This window comes from Leucoraja erinacea, chromosome 8 (genome assembly GCF_028641065.1).
Source record: "Leucoraja erinacea ecotype New England chromosome 8, Leri_hhj_1, whole genome shotgun sequence".
In the NCBI taxonomy this organism is placed as follows: domain Eukaryota; kingdom Metazoa; phylum Chordata; class Chondrichthyes; order Rajiformes; family Rajidae; genus Leucoraja; species Leucoraja erinaceus.
Genome location: NC_073384.1, coordinates 64,386,400 through 64,404,125, shown reverse-complemented (window position 1 = coordinate 64,404,125; position 17,726 = coordinate 64,386,400). Strand labels below are relative to the sequence as shown.

General features: G+C 39.7%; 1 protein-coding gene across 1 annotated transcript in view; it reads left to right on the top strand.

Annotated features, from left to right (window-relative positions):
• Positions 1-17,240, top strand: part of LOC129699787 (polyribonucleotide nucleotidyltransferase 1, mitochondrial-like) — a 50,684-nt gene extending 33,444 nt beyond the window's left edge. The window contains exons 15-28 of the mRNA XM_055639874.1: positions 567-603; positions 5,987-6,053; positions 6,517-6,606; positions 9,138-9,191; positions 9,439-9,548; positions 9,651-9,722; positions 11,091-11,154; positions 11,240-11,323; positions 12,256-12,339; positions 13,388-13,494; positions 13,597-13,652; positions 14,849-14,927; positions 15,096-15,143; positions 16,792-17,240. Coding sequence (XP_055495849.1) covers positions 567-603; positions 5,987-6,053; positions 6,517-6,606; positions 9,138-9,191; positions 9,439-9,548; positions 9,651-9,722; positions 11,091-11,154; positions 11,240-11,323; positions 12,256-12,339; positions 13,388-13,494; positions 13,597-13,652; positions 14,849-14,927; positions 15,096-15,143; positions 16,792-16,947 — 1,108 coding nt within the window. The 3' untranslated portion in view covers positions 16,948-17,240. The remainder of the gene's footprint in view (positions 1-566; positions 604-5,986; positions 6,054-6,516; positions 6,607-9,137; positions 9,192-9,438; positions 9,549-9,650; positions 9,723-11,090; positions 11,155-11,239; positions 11,324-12,255; positions 12,340-13,387; positions 13,495-13,596; positions 13,653-14,848; positions 14,928-15,095; positions 15,144-16,791) is intronic.
• Positions 17,241-17,726: the final 486 nt, after the last annotated feature.

The window sequence follows — 17,726 nt, the reverse complement described above, 5'->3', positions numbered from 1 at the left end:
GGCTCGAAGGGCCGAATGGCCTACTCCTGCACCTATTGACTATTGTCGCTGCTGAGGCTTGGAAAATTTATTGACACTCATCATGATAAGAGTTTGTAAAAATATTATGAAAGTTTAAGTGCTGAACTCATGGATCCCAAGCACAAACTGCAGTATTAGGTACATATACTGGAGACACAAAGAACTGCAGAAGCTGGAATCTCAAGCAAAATCAAAGTATTGGAGTAACTCAGTGGGTCCGGCAAAACCTGTAATCAATTTGCATTTGCACCAGACACTGCCGGGCATGCAGGGTCTCTCCAGCAGTTTGGGTCTTGCTATATATGCCGTAGGTTTATTGTGAACCCGTATTATAGGTTTATTATGTCAAAGCTCTGATTCAGAACAAAATACTTGTGTGATACAGTAAAAAAAAAAAATGTTTTAAATACTTTCTTCACTGAGACAAGATGTATGCATTCTACACCATATCTTGTCTATTGATAATGAGTTTCAAATTTTGCAGCTAATGTTTTTTTGACTTGTATTCCAAAACTGATGTAACATTTTTTTTTACCTTAATACAGTGGAGTGAAAGAGAAAAATTTCATGCTGCACTATGAGGTAATACAACATTTCTCAGTTTCAGATTTTCGGCATTAAACATGTATGACAATGTATTCCTATTGAATGAAGTGCAGTATTTGTAACATGCATCATGATTATTAACCTTTGCATTGTTTCCTCCCAGTAACAGATTTTCAGTGCAACAGCACATGTGCCATTGGAAGTATTTGCAAAGCAAAACCATTCACAAATCCTTTTACTATCTGGATTGATTAGATTTTTATATCTGCAGTCATGTAATTTGTTGTCTCCTTTAAACTTCCCCCTTCTTACCTCAAACCTATGTACAATAGTGTTTAGTTTAGTGTAGAAATGCAGCATGGAAACAGGCTCTTCAGCCCACCAAATGCGCACCGACCAGCAATCCCCGTGCACCCTGTGTAGAAGGAAACCGGGTAAACACCCATAATCAGAATCAAACCCAGTTCGCTGGCGCTGTATAGCCCCGTTATTTCTACCCTGGGATAAAGACTATCCATGTCTCTCATAAATTTATATACCCCTATCAGGTCACCCCTTAGCCTCTGGCATTCCAACGAATACAATCCAAGTTTGTCCAACCGCACATTATAGCTAATACACTTCAATCGAGGCAACATCCAAGTGAATCTCTGCTGCACCCTCTCCAAAGCCTTTCATATCCTTCCTGTAATCAGGTGACCAGAACTATACAACACTTCAGTGTTACATAAGCAATGTTTTATATAGCTGCAACATGACTTGCCAGCTTTTTACTCAAACCCTGATCCAAGGGCGGAAAAACCCGGGGGGGGGGACAGAGAGGGCACGACCCCCCCCCCCCCCCCCCCCCCACACACGTTTTGAGGGGAGGGGGACACCCCCCCCCCCACGTTTTTGTGATCCCAATTTAAAATCTCCGCTTTCCGCGAGACGGTGGGGGTGGGACTGATGATTGGATGCGCGATGATTGGAGGACGGGAGAGTGGGGGGGGGGGGGGGGGGGGGGGGGAGGGAGGGTGGGATGGGACTGAGGATAGAGCGTGGTGATTGGAGGAGGGAGACGTGGCACAGACCTGCGCCTCATCCGCAGGCAGGATCGATCCCGGGCAGGGTCTCCGGTGCTGTCCCAAGTGCCCCCCCCCCACCCCCCACGGGTGGCCAGAGAGGTCGGGAGTCAGACGTGCTGTGCCCCCAGGCCCACAGCTAGCGCAGAGAAACAGCGCTAAACCCAGTTCAACTCTGCCTGTCCCGCCAGGTGAACCTGCCTGGACTTGCGGGAAATATGGCCAGCGCGGAGAAGCAGCGCTGGTATCCCGTCAGTCCAGACAGGGCTGTAGTTAACCCGGTGAGACAGGCAGATTTGAGCTGCATTTAGCGCTGGATTGAGCATCCGAAGCCTCGCGCGTGAGTGTGAGTGTGAGCATGCGCGCGCGGCCGCAAAAACATTGTGTCCCCCGTCCCCTCCATGTTTTGATAGCAAGTTCCGCTCTTGCCCTGATCAATGACTTTTACCAAGATCCAAGATAATCCCTGTTGGATATCTTTTACCATTTTTGGTAATAATGGTCTATATGTGATTTTCGATCCTGTATGTTAATTTTGTAATTTTATGCACAAAAACATTCCAATATTTTTGAGTTCCCCACCACATATTATTCGTAGCAAATTGAATAACTTAATTACCCCACTCTATATTGTATTTGACTTACCAGCTCACTTTACAAGCGGACGTCCCTTTGAAGTCTCTTTGTTGGTTTTCACCTGATTCTGTTTTGATGCAAACTTGATTATATTTCTCTTATTTTTCCTCATCTTAGACATTGATATAGATTTTAATGTGCTGCCTATGCTATGACTTGTAGTATTCTATTAGTTCAAACAAAAAATATATTTTTTTTCGGCACTCTTTATTTGTTAGTCTCTAATCCATAATATTTACTCCAATTAAAGGACTATGTAAAAGATAACCAATGTATCACGTTAGTGAACATCTTTACTATGTTCAAATATATTCAATGCAGTGGTTCACTTTGTTACATCCTTGTGCTACATCACAAACTCAAGCTGATTTCTCAAACACAGAAGGCAGTGGAGGCCTATTCACTGGATGTTTTCAAGAGAGAGTTAGATTTAGCTCTTAGGGCTAAAGAAATCAAGGGATATGGGGGGAACAGGGTACTGAGTTTAGATGATCAGCCATGATCATCTTGAATGGCGGTGCTGGCTTGAAGGGCCGAATAGCCTACTGCACCTATTTTTCTATGTTTTTCTATTTCCTTTAAATCCATTATTTTTCTTGCGTATGGCGTGCACAGCCTAAAGTTGTCGGTCAACTTGTTCTATTTAATCTTGTTTGTGCACGTCGGGTTGATTGCATTAGTTGAAACAGGGTGGACCATGTGAAGGTTGCAATCTCCCACCCCTTTAAATCCATTTGAAAATCATTCGGCAGAAACAAAGTTTCCTGCTCCTGTGACCAGAATTCAGTATTCTCTTTATTTATTTATCTTAACATATTTCATGTGAATATTTCTTTTTATCTCTCCCTTTCTTGAAATCCAGGATTATATTTTCTACTTTACAACTTTTGGTTAACGTTTAAAATCAAAGCTAATTCACTCATTAGACACTTCTTTAAATCTCTGGGACATAAGGCACAGAATGTACAGCATTTATAAATTATTGGTCCCATTAACATGTGTGGTACTATTTCTATACTAATATAGTTTTTTTTTGTGTCTGTTCCTCATTCTTATGTGGGAGGAAGTAAAACATGGTCTAGAAATTTGAACACTAAAATTTGATTTCTGATCTACATAATTTAAAAAATCACTTTTCTGGGGAAATAACAATCATTTTTAGGTCACTCCAACAATTTTATCAGGCCATTCGTATCACAAGTTGTGCTTGCACACCTCAAATGGATGATTGAGACATGTTTGGCTATGTTGTTCAGGTAAACGACAGATCATTTCTGGAATGACAATGCTTTCATTGCACTATTCTATGCAGGAATATATTATGGAGCTTCACAGGTTGAACACCGCTTTTTCGGCACCCTTGGTTCCAGAGCCTTTCTGGATTATCTGTTTTTCTGGTCCCACAGAGAACACATGATAATGAAACGACAATACACCCCTGGCCCTCTAATAACATCCATGGCTCGAAAGCACCATGGAGTGCCAGAAACTAAAATAAAACAAGTATTAAATGTAAGCTCAATCTGAATGGAATGACCTGCTGATACATCTCTTGCACTGTCTCCCTGGCCATTTAGAGCCCCAGCTTCCGACACCACTCCCACCTCGCAAGGTGCAACAGCAAGCCCTTCTTCATCCACCACATGGTCCGGTGACACGGCTGCTGTTGTGGCTCACGTTGTAGCCCCTGGAGACAGCGCGTTCTTAGGGCTGCTGGCGACAGAACGCGCTCGGTCCCCGTGGTGTTTTCTTCCCTCTTACTGGCTACGGTTTCTTGCTGTTGGTGGTTTTGGCCACTCCCTGCTTGACTGCCGCCTCCTGTTTCTCCCATCGGCCTCTTTCTTCCTCTCCTCCCTCCACTTCCGCCTATTCGTCCTGTGGCAGCAAGTGAGAAGGAAGGGAGCCCCACATTGACCGAGCACATTTTGTCGTTGGCAGCAGCCTGATGAAAGTGCTGTCCCCAGGGGCAACAACATGAGTCACAACAACAGCTGTGTGAACTGGTGAAGAAGGATGCAGACACAAAGTGCTGGAGTAACTCAGCGGCACAGGCAGCATATCTGGAGGGAAGGAATGGGTGATGTTCAGACTGAAGAAGGGTCTCGACCCAAAACCATTCCTTCTCTCCAGAGATGCTGCCTGTCCTGCTGAGTTACTCCAGCATTTTGTGTTTACCTTCGATTTAAACCAGCATCTGCTGTTCTTTCCTACACATGGTGAACAAGGGATCACTGGTGCAGACCAGCAGCATCGGCGCCTAGTATTAAAATGAAAAGGCACAAAGTGCTGGAGTAACTCATCTGACTGAATCAGTTTGAGGAAGAGTCCCGATGTCACCTATCCATGTTCTCCAGTGATCCTGACCCGCTGAATTACTCCAGCATTTTGTGTCCTTTCGGAAGAAGGGCTCTTTGGTGCACCTTACGGTCGAAAGCCAGGGCTCTAAACAACCGGGGAGACAGTGCGAGCCGGGGATAGGTTGGCAGGTCCGTCTGTTATATCCGAAATCCGTCTTTGTGAAACAGTAGAGAAGAGTGGGAGCATAGTTGAAAAGAGATTTTGGGAAGCCACCATTTAAAGGTAAATTAGAGAAGGCTTGACAGGTGGGTCAGAGGATAAGAGGAAAATTGAACATAATGGTGGGAGGAGGAATTGTGGGGTGGTGCATGGGGACCAGGCAGAGTTGAAACACAAAAAACATAAACTTTGAGCCAGCAGAGATGGAATTAGGCAAGGCCAAGGAGGGATTTCAATAGTTAGATGTAAATAAATAAGTCTTTCATGACAGAGGAACACGACCAGAAAGAGCGCTCGCCTCTTGCAACGCCATCTGTGGCCATTCAGGGAATTTCAACAGAACTCTTGTAATTTTGTCAAGATTGTAGGGGTGGGCGGATCATCAGTTGCTGGAAGTCTGTGTTTATGCTTTATGGACATTGTGAGGTTGCAGTGCATCCACTTCTTCTTCTTCTTGCGTATGGCGTGCACAGCCTAAAGTTGTAGGACAACTTGTTCTATTTGATCTTATTTGATTGTGTACGCCAGGTTGATTGCATTTGTGCACGCGAAGGTTGCAATCTCCCACCCCAGTGCATCCACTGATTTTGTCTGACTCTTGATCTCTGACAAACACCTAGATTTCCAGCCTGTTAAACAACTCCAACCCCTCCTGCCAGCTTCAAACAAGCCTGGAATGTTTTCACACCATCCTTCAGGAACATGCAGTTCCAGATTTGTTTAAAATCAATCAGCGTTTTATTGTCATTTGTCGGAAAAACAGAATAATGAATTTCATTCTTGCAGCAGCAGAACAGATATGTAGACACAGTACTTCGTAAACCCCCATATTAAATAACTCGATTATTTAGGTAACATGTGGAAAGAGATCACTGCCTTTTACAATATTACTACTCCTGCTGAGTGCCAACAATTTTTATTTGAACACTAGTATTTTGTGTTAAAATTGCTAATTGTTAACATATTAAAGGATAAACATGTAAAGTGGTGAATTTTACAAAATTTGCTTTGGATTTATAACTTGTTAGGCAGAAGTAAAATTGTCAGTTCTCTTCAGTCTTATTAAAATTATTGCCCAGATGTTTAGAATTCTGAACTGATGAAGGTTTCTTGTCTTTTATAGCTAATATTAGTTTCTATTCCTTAAATTTTTATTCCGTGCTTGCCAGAATTTTAATGACATCATATTTGTTTTTTTCCAGTTTCCACCTTATGCAACTAATGAAACTGGAAAATTAGTTGGTCAAAATAGGAGAGAATTAGGCCATGGTAAGGAGGATGAACTATTTGGTTCACTTTCATTCCCTGTTTAATTTGCATAAACGTGCATGTAACCGCCCCACAGTTATCTTGTCTCTAGAATACAGACAGCTAGCTTGACTGTGGATGGCCATTGAAACTGACACCCAATCACTTCTATTGACATTTGTATAAACATCCTCCATTAAATAATATAACATCCAGCATTTAGTATTTTTAGACTACAGAAATAAAAATTAATTTGTAGCTATTAAAAAGACTATTTTGAAAATCCTGAAGGGGTGGTGGGTTGTTCTTGGTTATGGCAAGTCTGAATCTGACTTAACTCCTAACCCCTTTTCCACCAATTGGCACAATTGTGTTAATAACACTTTCTATAACATGGGTTTCTTCAGAACTCAACCAGCACTTTATTGCAGAACTACCTGTATAATATAGTTGCAACATTTATTAAAATGTATTTTCAATTTAGGTGCTCTTGCTGAAAAAGCATTGAAATCTGTGGTTCCAAAGGAATTTCCATTTACAATAAGGGTAACATCAGAAGTCCTAGAATCCAATGGTAAGTGACTAAATGGATTATCCGCTGATCTGTTCAGTGGCACATTAAAGCCTTTCACTTTAATGTGGACCAAGTTACAAATGCTCAAAAGCCTTTCATTTATATTATCGAGTTAAAAGTAATTAAAGCTGTACATAAATGCAGGATGCAAGTTGCGGAACGTGCAAACATCAAAATGAGACAAACAGGGCATCAAAGGGTCAAATAAATAGGACATCTAACACGTTGCCTATTTCCTTTGCTCCATAGATGCTGCTGCACCCACTGAGTTTCTCCAGCATTTTTGTGTACCCTAATAAATCAAATTGAAGGATCGTGGGATTCAATGGACTGGTTACTGTAAATTAAATGCTAAATCAGATGTGGAAATTAAAAAAAATTAGATTAAGGGAAGGATGTGAGTAAGAATAAACTTAAATTCTAAGTTTCAAACAATATTCAGTACTAGAAATTTTGATTGCCATGTCAAAATAATGTAATTGTAAAGGTTTATGGACAAGTCAAAACTCTGTGTGGAACAGGAGTAGGCCTTTCAGCTTCTTGACCATGTTCCACCATTCTATAGGATTCTCATCTTTCTGATCTTGGCAGGTCATGCTGTCAAAGGACTTTAGCCCCAAACATTTGCTTAAAACAGGCTAATGTTGGTGATATAATTTAGTTCCTCTGTAGCATTATTCAGTATTAATGAGTTGAGTTTGCATCTACTGTGTAAGTGCAGCAACTTTACATCATTCATCCGTGTCCATGGTGAGCTTCGCACCCAGATAGTGTTTTAACAACGCTATAAATAAATAATTAACCTGGCAATTCTTGGTTAGGTTTAATCGTGACACTGGGTCTTGACCTGGAATGTCGACCATCCCTCTTCCTACACAGATGCTGCCTGATCTGCCGAGTCCCTCCAGCAATTTGTTTTATTTTCTCCAGATCATAGCAGTTGCAGTCTGCTGTCTCATGTGTTTAAACATGTTTATTTTCTTTACCTGATGCAGCTATACCATTAACATGATTGTAAATAATGGTGGATGCTATTATCCTTGTCCATTATCGTCTTGATGTGTCAGAATAGTTTTTTTCTCATGTTATAATTTACCCTCATATTGGGTGAGAGTGGAACAGAATTGATAGTGGCAGAAGGTTACACAAAAAAGCTGGAGAAACTCAGCGGGTGCAGCAGCATCTATGGAGCGAAGGAAATAGGCAACGTTTCGGGCCGAAACCCTTCTTCAGACTGATGGGGGGCGGGGGTGGGCGGGGACAAAAAAGGGAAAAGGAGGAGGAGCCCGAAGGCTGGGGGATGGGAGGAGACAGCAGGGGGCTGAGGAAGGGGAGGAGACAGCAAGGACTAACAAAATTGGGAGAATTCGATGTTCATGCCCCCGGGATGCAGACTCCCCAAACGGAATATGAGGTGCTGTTCCTCCAATTTCCGGTGCTGCTCGCTGTGGCCATGGAGGAGACCCAGGACAGAGAGGTCGGAGACGGAGTGGGAGGGGGAGTTGAAGTGCTGAGCCACCGGGAGGTCAGCTTGGTTATTGCGGACCGAGCGGAGGTGTTCGGCGAAACGATCGCCCAACCTCCGCTTGGTCTCACCGATATAGATCTGCTGACATCTAGAGCAGCGGACGCAATAGATGAGGTTGGAAGAGATGCAGGTAAACCTCTGTCGCACCTGGAACGATTGCTTGGGTCCTTGAACGGAGTCGAGGGGGGAGGTAAAGGGACAAGTGTTGCATCTCTTGCGGTTGCAAGGGAAAGTGCCCGGGGAGGGGGTAGTACGAGAGGGAAGGGAAGAATTGACAAGGGAGTTATGGAGGGAGCGGTCTTTGCGGAAGGCAGATATGGGGGGAGATGGGAAGATGTGGCGAGTGGTGGGGTCACGTTGGAGGTGGCGAAACTGACGGAGGATTACTTATTGTATGTGACGGCTGGTGGGGTGAAAGGTGAGGACTAGGGGGACTCGGCCCTTGTTGCGAGTGGGGGGATGGGGAAAGAGAGCAGTGTTGCGGGGTATGGAAGAGACCCTGGTGCGAGCCTCATTTATGGTGGAGGAGGGGAACCCCCGTTCCCTGAATAATGAGGACATTTCAGATGTCCTGGTGTGGAACGCCTCATCCGTGGAGCAGATGCGGCGTAGACGGAGGAATTGGGAGTAGGGGATGGAGTCCTTACAGGAAGCAGGATGGGAAGAAGTGTAGTCCAGATAGCCATGGGAGTCAGTGGGTTTATAGTGTATGTGGCAGAATCCTGATTATGAAATGTGTGACAGTGGAAAGATTTGTTTTATTTGATTTCATTTCCAAATGTCAATACTACATTTCTATCTTTAGCTACAAAACAAATGTGTGATTGATGGGGAAAAAAACATGACTACTTTTAGAATATCTTTATGGACCTAAGACTGCTAGTTTTGTAAAAATTGAGAAGTCTGGACAAACTGACAATGCTTACATATGTTCTTTTTAAGATCACATGAGTTTGTGATGTTTTGTCCCATGAATGGTTTTTGTATTTGTATTTAATTATAGGTTCATCTTCAATGGCATCAGTATGTGGAGGAAGTATGGCATTGATGGACGCAGGTAAATTTTGCATATTTTATTTATCTTTATTTATTTATTTTGTTATTTCGAGTTGGACAATTTACTTTTTGTGGAGCCTTTATAGTTTCAGAAGTTCCTTTATGACAATTCTTTGCCTTGTAAAAAGCCTTGTAAATCTGTCGTAAATGCTGCTTGATATTATCAAACATTAGTGACTATTTGCGGATCCTTTGCACTGAGGACAACATCACAATCTAGTTAAGTTCTGTTTTATTTCTCCATCTAGGTGTTCCGATATCAGCTCCTGTGGCTGGTGTGGCTGTTGGCCTTGTCACAAAGGCAAATCCAGAGAGTCCTAACAGCATTGAGGATTACCGTCTTTTGACTGATATTTTGGTTGGTCCTCAAAGAACTATTGCAGCATTACATGTGTACATTTGCTTCATATTAACATGTATGCACGTTCATTTACAATAATTCAGCACATTACTTTTGCAGGGTATTGAAGATTATAATGGAGATATGGATTTTAAGATGGCAGGTACCAGCAAAGGCATTACAGCTTTGCAGGTAAATGTAATGTTTGTTCCGTAAATGTAATGTTTGTTCCATTCATTGTCATATGAGCACTATACCAATCAACTTATTATGGATAGAATGCAATTTTGCATTTGTGTCCATCATTCAACAAATCCCTCTCTAAATTTGATTAATGGTCATTGGACATTTTTTATTGGATAGATCATTTATCTGCCATGTCTCCAGAGATGCTACTTAGTCAGCTATTTTCAATATCCTTTGATTTTAATTTTGCCCTACATCAACATTCCTCAGTTATTTCGCATTGAAAAGATGCAGAATTTCTAAATAATTATTTATGGGAATTTAATAGCATCTTGATTGCAAAAAAAAAAGTAAATCAAGATGAGAACAGGTGTGACATCTTGATATCAGAAAATAATCCTCTTATTGAACTCGAAAAGATAAATGCTCATCAGGATCCTAAGCACTATCAATGCACTTTTAAAAATAACATTTTATGACATAATTGCAAAAGTAACATTATGACAAAAGCTATTTTAACCCACTTATATTTGTGTAATTATTTAAGAATTAATTTCACTGCTTTATTCATAGTCCTGGATTATAAGGAACAAGCAAAATGTTGGAGGAACTCAGCAAGTCAGGCAACATCTGTGGAGGGCTTTCTGACTTCCCTCCACAGATGCTGCCTGACCCGCTGAGTTCCTTCAACACTTTTCCTTTGCTCAAGATTTCAGCATATGTTATTTACACGTTATTGATAGGAATTTTGGTATTTCTCATGCAAAGATCAACATGATTCTCCCAGCAATAGGACACAACAACACACAGTCCTGCTAAGTGTTGGCAGATCATGCAGATTAATAACTATCAATCATTATTCCAAAAAACAACTGCCTCCTTTGGATGTTACCTGCAGTCTCAGTTTATCCTCATTCCTTCTTTAATATGTCGTACAGTGATTGCTATTTCAATGTAATTCCACCAACATTTGATTTGTCCTATAAAACACATAACTCAAAGCTTTTTCATATTATAAATACATCTAGTAAATAAAGAACTCTAGCAATAATTTCAACATATTCTAAAGTGAAGTAACTAATAATGTGGAAAATCTCAGCAGCGAATTTGTTCACTGCAAGTTCACACAATCAAAGATGAAATAATGTAAGAGATATAACCTTGGATATTACCAAAATGATCTCCGTTACTGTAAATAGTGTTGTAAATATTTTAACTTTCACCCGAGATTGTGTAGATTAGGTTTAACATCTTATCCGTTAACCGTTAATGTGTCTGTAGTGTTGCAACCCTTTTTATTACTGTTAGCATAGACACATTCTATTTAATATCATCTTAGATGTTCAACTGAAAAAAATTATGTTGTTTCCTTAGGCAGACATTAAAATAGCAGGATTGCCATTGAAAATTGTGATGGAAGCTGTCCAGCAAGCTTCGGGTAAATTATATCTCCACCTTGCCTTATAACTCCAAATTTAATTGTGTTTTGCATTGTGTCAACGTTACTTTTCTTTTTAAACAAGTTGCCAAGAAGGAGATCTTGAACATAATGAATAAAGTGATTGCAAAACCCAGAGAGAAGAGGAAAGAAAACGGGCCTGTAGTCGGTAAGATTAATTCTGAGCTTTATGATTGTGCGTTTAAACCTAAAAGGACACTTTGCTGCAATATAAATAAAAGTGAATACTTGGATAATTCTCTACATGTGATGCTCTGAGGAGTACTCCCATGTTTCTACATCAGTTCCATCCAGAGATAAGTTTTTTTGCCTTCCATCACAGCGAGGAGGAGATGCGCTGTGATGGATGTCTGTGTAAATTGTGTTGTGTCTTGGGTCTTTTTTTTCTTGTATGTATGACTGCAGAAACAACATTTCACTTGAGCCTCTATGAGGTTCAAGTGACAAATAAATTGTATTGTGTATTGTATTGTGTCCATAGTCAAAGACATCAGTCAAAAATGTAAAATTCAAGAATTTTGCCACATTTATGAATGTAACATTTTCAACTGATTCACACAAATCCATGATATATAATTTTGCACTACATAAACAACAGGTTTACTTGTAACTTTGATTAATTCATCAAATTAAACAATTGCTCCCTATTTGTTGATGTCGTTAAAATTAGATTTAAATTCATTTAAGCTTGTCAGTGCTGGCAAATTGTAGTTCTAATCTGACGCGTGTCATTGGGATGTATGAAGGAACACTTTATTTCTGCATTTTGATAGGCACAACAACATTCTGCATCATATCCAAGTTACTGAACAAAGAAACAATGCAAGAAAAAGGGGGGGGGAGGAGGAATTCAATCACATTAGTATTGGACCTTTCAAAGACAATTATTCACGATCTTTCCAAAGCTATTTTGCTGATTAACCTAACTTCTAAGGTACTGATTAATTTTCAACGCACAAGCCATAAACTTCCTCTTAGCTGATTATTTTATTTTTCTTAGTTTTGGCTGCCAAATCAGGCAATAAATGGAACCTGACAATTGGGAAGTTTATTTACTGTTATTTACATATATATTTTCAGAAACTGTGCAGGTTCCATTATCAAAAAGAGCCAGATTTATTGGTCCAGGTGGTTACAATCTTAGAAAACTTCGGGCTGAAACTGGTAAGCACGGTATTATAAAAATCGTTTTGTTTCTTGACATAATAATCCTAAGTCATGTGCACATGCTAAGAGTAGACGAATGCCATGCCTAGAGGGCATAATACTGGCAGAACTTTGCTTTTGAGATAACATCTGAATTGGTATTGATAGAAAAGGGATACAAGGAGTGAGAAATGCCAGAATGGTAGGTGGCTCTAGCAACCATGCAAGAAAAATTATCATGTTTGTATAAAAATGCCAAGTCTGCCATAGAGGGGAGTCCATGGAGATACTTTAAAGTAAAGGTTTTAAGAATAGTAGGCTGAAAATCAGTTGTAAGTCCAGGTTCATCCAAATACCATGGTTTTGCAAAGTATTGTTCATAATGGCCATTAGCCAAGGAAAGGAGCACGTTTCTGGTTGCTACCATGATTACTGTATTAATTGTATTATATTCGGGTGGATAAATTGACAAATTCAATTGGATTGCAGAGGTGAAAAGAGATGATAACCAGTTGGAGATGAATATTAGCATTAACATGACAGCTGACTCTACAATTACACATTTTTCACCAAAAGGAAATGGACACCAAAGGGAAAGGGCAAATAGAAAAGTAGCTTAGAGATAATTCTTTGGTGAAATGCAAGAAACTGCAGATGCTGGAATCTTCATCAAAAAACTGGAATAACTCAGCGGATCAAGTAGTAGGGTATGAACAGATGATGTTTCAAGTTCTTCAGACTGGGGGTCAATCTTGTTCTTTGAGGAATTGCCTTCAATCACCAGCATCACATCCAATTGGCTGAACAAAGGATCAAAGAGGTTGGCTGGTTGCATGTCTGTGGACTGAATATCTATCATGGATCTGAAACCATGTTATATGACACTGGAAATGAAATGCTTCTGTGGAAGAAAAGCTCCAGATGGACTAATGATCATAGTTGGTAGTGTCATTGTGCTTGCTACTCAGCAATTCCATCGTAACCAACCATAATAATTTCCAAATTTTGGATTACCATCTGGTTGGTATTATGTTTTTAGTACATTTTTATTATTTTTATCCCAAAGGTGTTACAATATCTCAGATTGATGAAGAAACGTTTTCAGTATTTGCACCAACTCCAAATGCTATGCATGAAGCGAGTGAATTAATTAATGAACTCTGCAAGGATGATGTAAGTATACAAACATAAAGTTACATGTTAGACTGTATGTTTGCTTACTTCATTCTGTATTAAAACAAATTGTGATTTTTTTTTTGTTGCTTTATTCCACAGCAAGAACAGCAACTAGAATTTGGAGCAGTTTACACTGCCACCATAACTGAAATACGGTAAATCTACAAGGGAGAAATCTAGCCTTATTCTACATAAGGAGAGGTTTTAATTGTTGAACATAACCTATAATTGTGTATTTTGTTTCAAATGATGTTAACAGGAAATATAAAATATCTAGTTTGTAGCCCCAAATGATATAAGTTTAAGATTAATGATTATCGACACCATGAATCATGATTATTTTGTGTAAAATTTTAGTGCACAAAGATTTTCATGCTCTGACACAATCTGTGAGTTGTTCTTTTTTTTCTTGTCTCTCAGCATGATTGTATTGAGGTCTTGAAATGGTGCTGCATAGGCGGGTGTGGATCTCGCCCACTGCTCTTAGTATAGTATAAGCAAAATTGATGTAAAATCCCTGTCCCATTATACAAGTTCATTCCAAGAGTTCTCTCGAGTTTGCCCTGATTCGAACTCGGAATTTACGGTAATGGCCACTCGTCGGTACTCGGGGCTCTCGTGGACATTTTTCATCATGTTGAAAATCTTCACGAGTCTTCCCGTGCTTACCTGCCATTAGCGAGTCTTCCCGAGCACCTGCCGTTAGCGCTAAGAGACGTCCCCGAGCTCCGACGTACCCGCTACGTCCATTCTCCGTGCTTACCACGAGTTTGATTTTTTTTAAACTCGAGAGAGCTCTTGGAATGAACTCATACCGTGGGACAGGGCTTTAAAACTACAACCATTCAGAAATCTTGATTATTCGGCATCTGGCTGATAGGTGATATTTCGGTATAGCGCGTAACGTAAAAAAGTCAATTTAAAACCATGGTGGGATATTAAGAGGAATAGCATTCAATAGTTCAGAAAAAAATCTGTCTGTCCAACACCACCAAAGCTCTGAGTGTGCAGAATCGTCAGAGTTTTACCATAAACATTTCAAATTGTTCAATCCTTCTGCTGCAGGTTCATTGTTTAATTGGTGTGAAGCCAGATCCGAAATTAGATTCCATCTGAGCAATATAATCTGAACCCTCAGAAGGCTAGTCCATTTTGCTTTTTCTTTATTGAAGTGGCTGTTTGATATAATGGCACTGTCAGTTCATTATCAAATTGCTAACAATCTGTCCTGTAAGTCTTCACTTACCAAATTCAACTTTGAATCTGCTCAAATTATTTTAATCTCAGTACATAATAGCAAGTTTCATTCTTGAGGTAGCAGTTTACATTTGTTTTTTTTGTTTACATACAGGGACATTGGAGTTATGGTAAAGCTATATTCCAATATGACTCCAGTATTATTACACAATTCACAACTTGACCTCAGAAAGGTAAGAACGTTGCATCTAAATACAATACATTTAATCACATTTTGTAAAGTAGAACTTGTGTACGACCTCATAAAATATGTAACAGTCCATGCATTTGTTGAAGTTATAAAGGCATCAGTTATAACAGCCTATAAATGATAAAGTAACATTTTGTTTTTCAATTTCTAGATAAAGCATCCAACTGCAATTGGTCTGGAAGTTGGACAACAGATTCAGGTATTTTGTTTTGTAGAAGCTTCTCATTTAGAACTTTTTGTGCAATTTGGGATAATTGATCGATAATTGGTCACAGATTGTTCTTGCTTACCAGTCCTTTGTATTCCAAACGTACCATAATGTATGTTAACTATTGAAATACTTTATTATATGGTTGATAGTTATTTTCCATAGGCCTGTGTAATATTGAAGTTAAGCAAGGTTGGAGATAATCAGCATCAAAATGGATCTGAGGACACAGAATAAGATAGGAAAGATGAAGAAAGTGGAAATGGAGAGATATTGGACATTAAGCAGTTTTAAAACTATCTTAGGAATCACGTTGCTGGTAATACAACATTGTTGAGAGGGAGGTGCCAGACAGATGGATAAAACAAATATTTCAGACATATCAAAAATTGTATGGTCAGACTGGGGCCAAACAGCTTTTTATGTGGTTCAGCCTTTTATTAAAAACTGACACACAAATGCTGGTACAGGACCCAGAATAGTAGATGGGAAATAGTAAGTAGTATTTTAGGTTGTGGCATCAGGGATGACACTCGCTGCGGCACAGACCACACCGACACTTGCAGTAGAGTGAATTTGCATACATTTTATTTACAGTGGTAAGAAAGTCTAAGCCTGCATGGGGCGCTCTCCCTTGCCTTCAGGGCGCATGTGTAGTGGTAATGGCGATCTCGGGATTGTCCTGGCAGCTCAGTCATGGTCTTGGAAGGAGGAGGCTTGCCAATCTCAGACTTTTTCCTGCAATTCACCTTTGCCTCAAGATTTTGTGTTCATCTTAGTGGCTCAGCTTTGGGCTCGACGAGGCGACACTGGCAGTTTCTGGATTATCCAGGCGGCTGAGTTTTGTCTCTGTGTGTGGACGCAGTTCTTCATTGTCCATTGACAGCACGAGGCACTGGCATCTCAGGCTTGCCCCAGCCATTTAGCCTCAGTAGAGGCATTGGCTGTCTTGGGCTTCTTCCTGGCAGTCCAGTCTTGACCACACAGTGGCGATGGTGGTCTTGGGCTTGTCCCCCTGTCTGTTGTCCTCAAACCTGCAACGGGAACACTGCTATAAGGGAGGCGCTAATGCAATTTAAGATTTGCATTGAAGAGCAGGAATGACTGATGAATTGGAATAGAAATAGATGTATTTGTGTTGTGTATCGCACAAAAGGTAAGTGGAACAATAAATTACTGTACTTCAAAGAAGCTTCCGGATGCCACTGTGGGCCTGAATATTATATTCTAGGTAGAGCATCAGAAGTTCTTTTTCGCCTTTTATTCAAAACAGCCTTTTAGCTGAGAGACCAGATGACTGGAACAGCACTCTACTACAGTTGCTCTATAATGGGAGTACAGGGTGGAATGAAGTCCAAGTAAATGATCTTTCAATGAAACAAATTGAGAAAAACTATTACCTCTGTTGTCCCACAAAAAAAAAGATTATTTTCAAGGGAGAAAACAACCTTGTCTACATATTACAAGCAGATTGTTATTATTGAGTTAATGATCCCATATTATAACATTTTCAATAAGGAGCAAAGGAACCATAAAGTTTCAACTAAATGTGCAAAATGTAATTGTTATTTGTGCAAGTCTTGACTGATCATAATCTAGGTTAAAATTAATGGAATAAAATATTTCCTTTTTAAAACAGGTGAAATATTTTGGTCGTGACCCAACAGATGGAAGAATGAGACTCTCCCGCAAAGTCTTACAATCTCCAGTTACAACAGTGGTTAAAAACCTGAGTGACAAAAACAGCATTGTAGTAGGGGCAAGGGATTCTGCATCATCCAGCGCCTCCTCGTAACCACATGCAAATTGTCTATGCGCATGGTAAAACTTTAAATCATCTAACAAACAATTCTTTAATCTCAACAGGCATTTATTTTAAAATGAAGATTAAAATATTTGTAAAATATGTATATTTTCTACGTTTGTTAGCTCAACATTTGTTTACATTTATTTTATGATTTTGTTCGTGAGAAATTGTAGGTATCATGTTTTTATGGAATAAAATACTGATATGGGAAGGTTTGAGCGGGTTTATTATGCTCATTGCCAAAATACCAAGGAAATAAAAAGATTAAGATGAAGCAAATATATTTTTTGTCATTTGCATTTATTTTTTAATTTCAACTGCTAGCTGGATTTTTTTGCCAGGCAGTTTTAATCTACTAGCTAAAATCCAAATAAGATAGCTGGATATAAATACAAATATTAATTTCTGAAATACCTTTAAGTCAAGTAAAGTTGTAGGGAATGGTATAATTTAATTTCAGGTGGAGAATAGATGTTGGGAATCGGATAAAATCTTTTAGGGACATCTAAAAAGTCTGGATGAGACTAGTAGAAAATTAACTATTTTTCACATGTAGCGCATTATCACATTTAAAACATAACAGGGATGCATGATTGGAGTATATAGTGCCATGGTATTGCACCTGCAGAGAAAGTGCAGATTTAAAAAGAAAAAGTGCAAGACTGGAGTGAAGTAAGTGTGAGAAGTCCGTTAAATAGTATGATAAATCGTTCCTGAATATGGTGGTACGCTGCTTTGAAGCTTTTAATATTCTGCCAGATAGATAA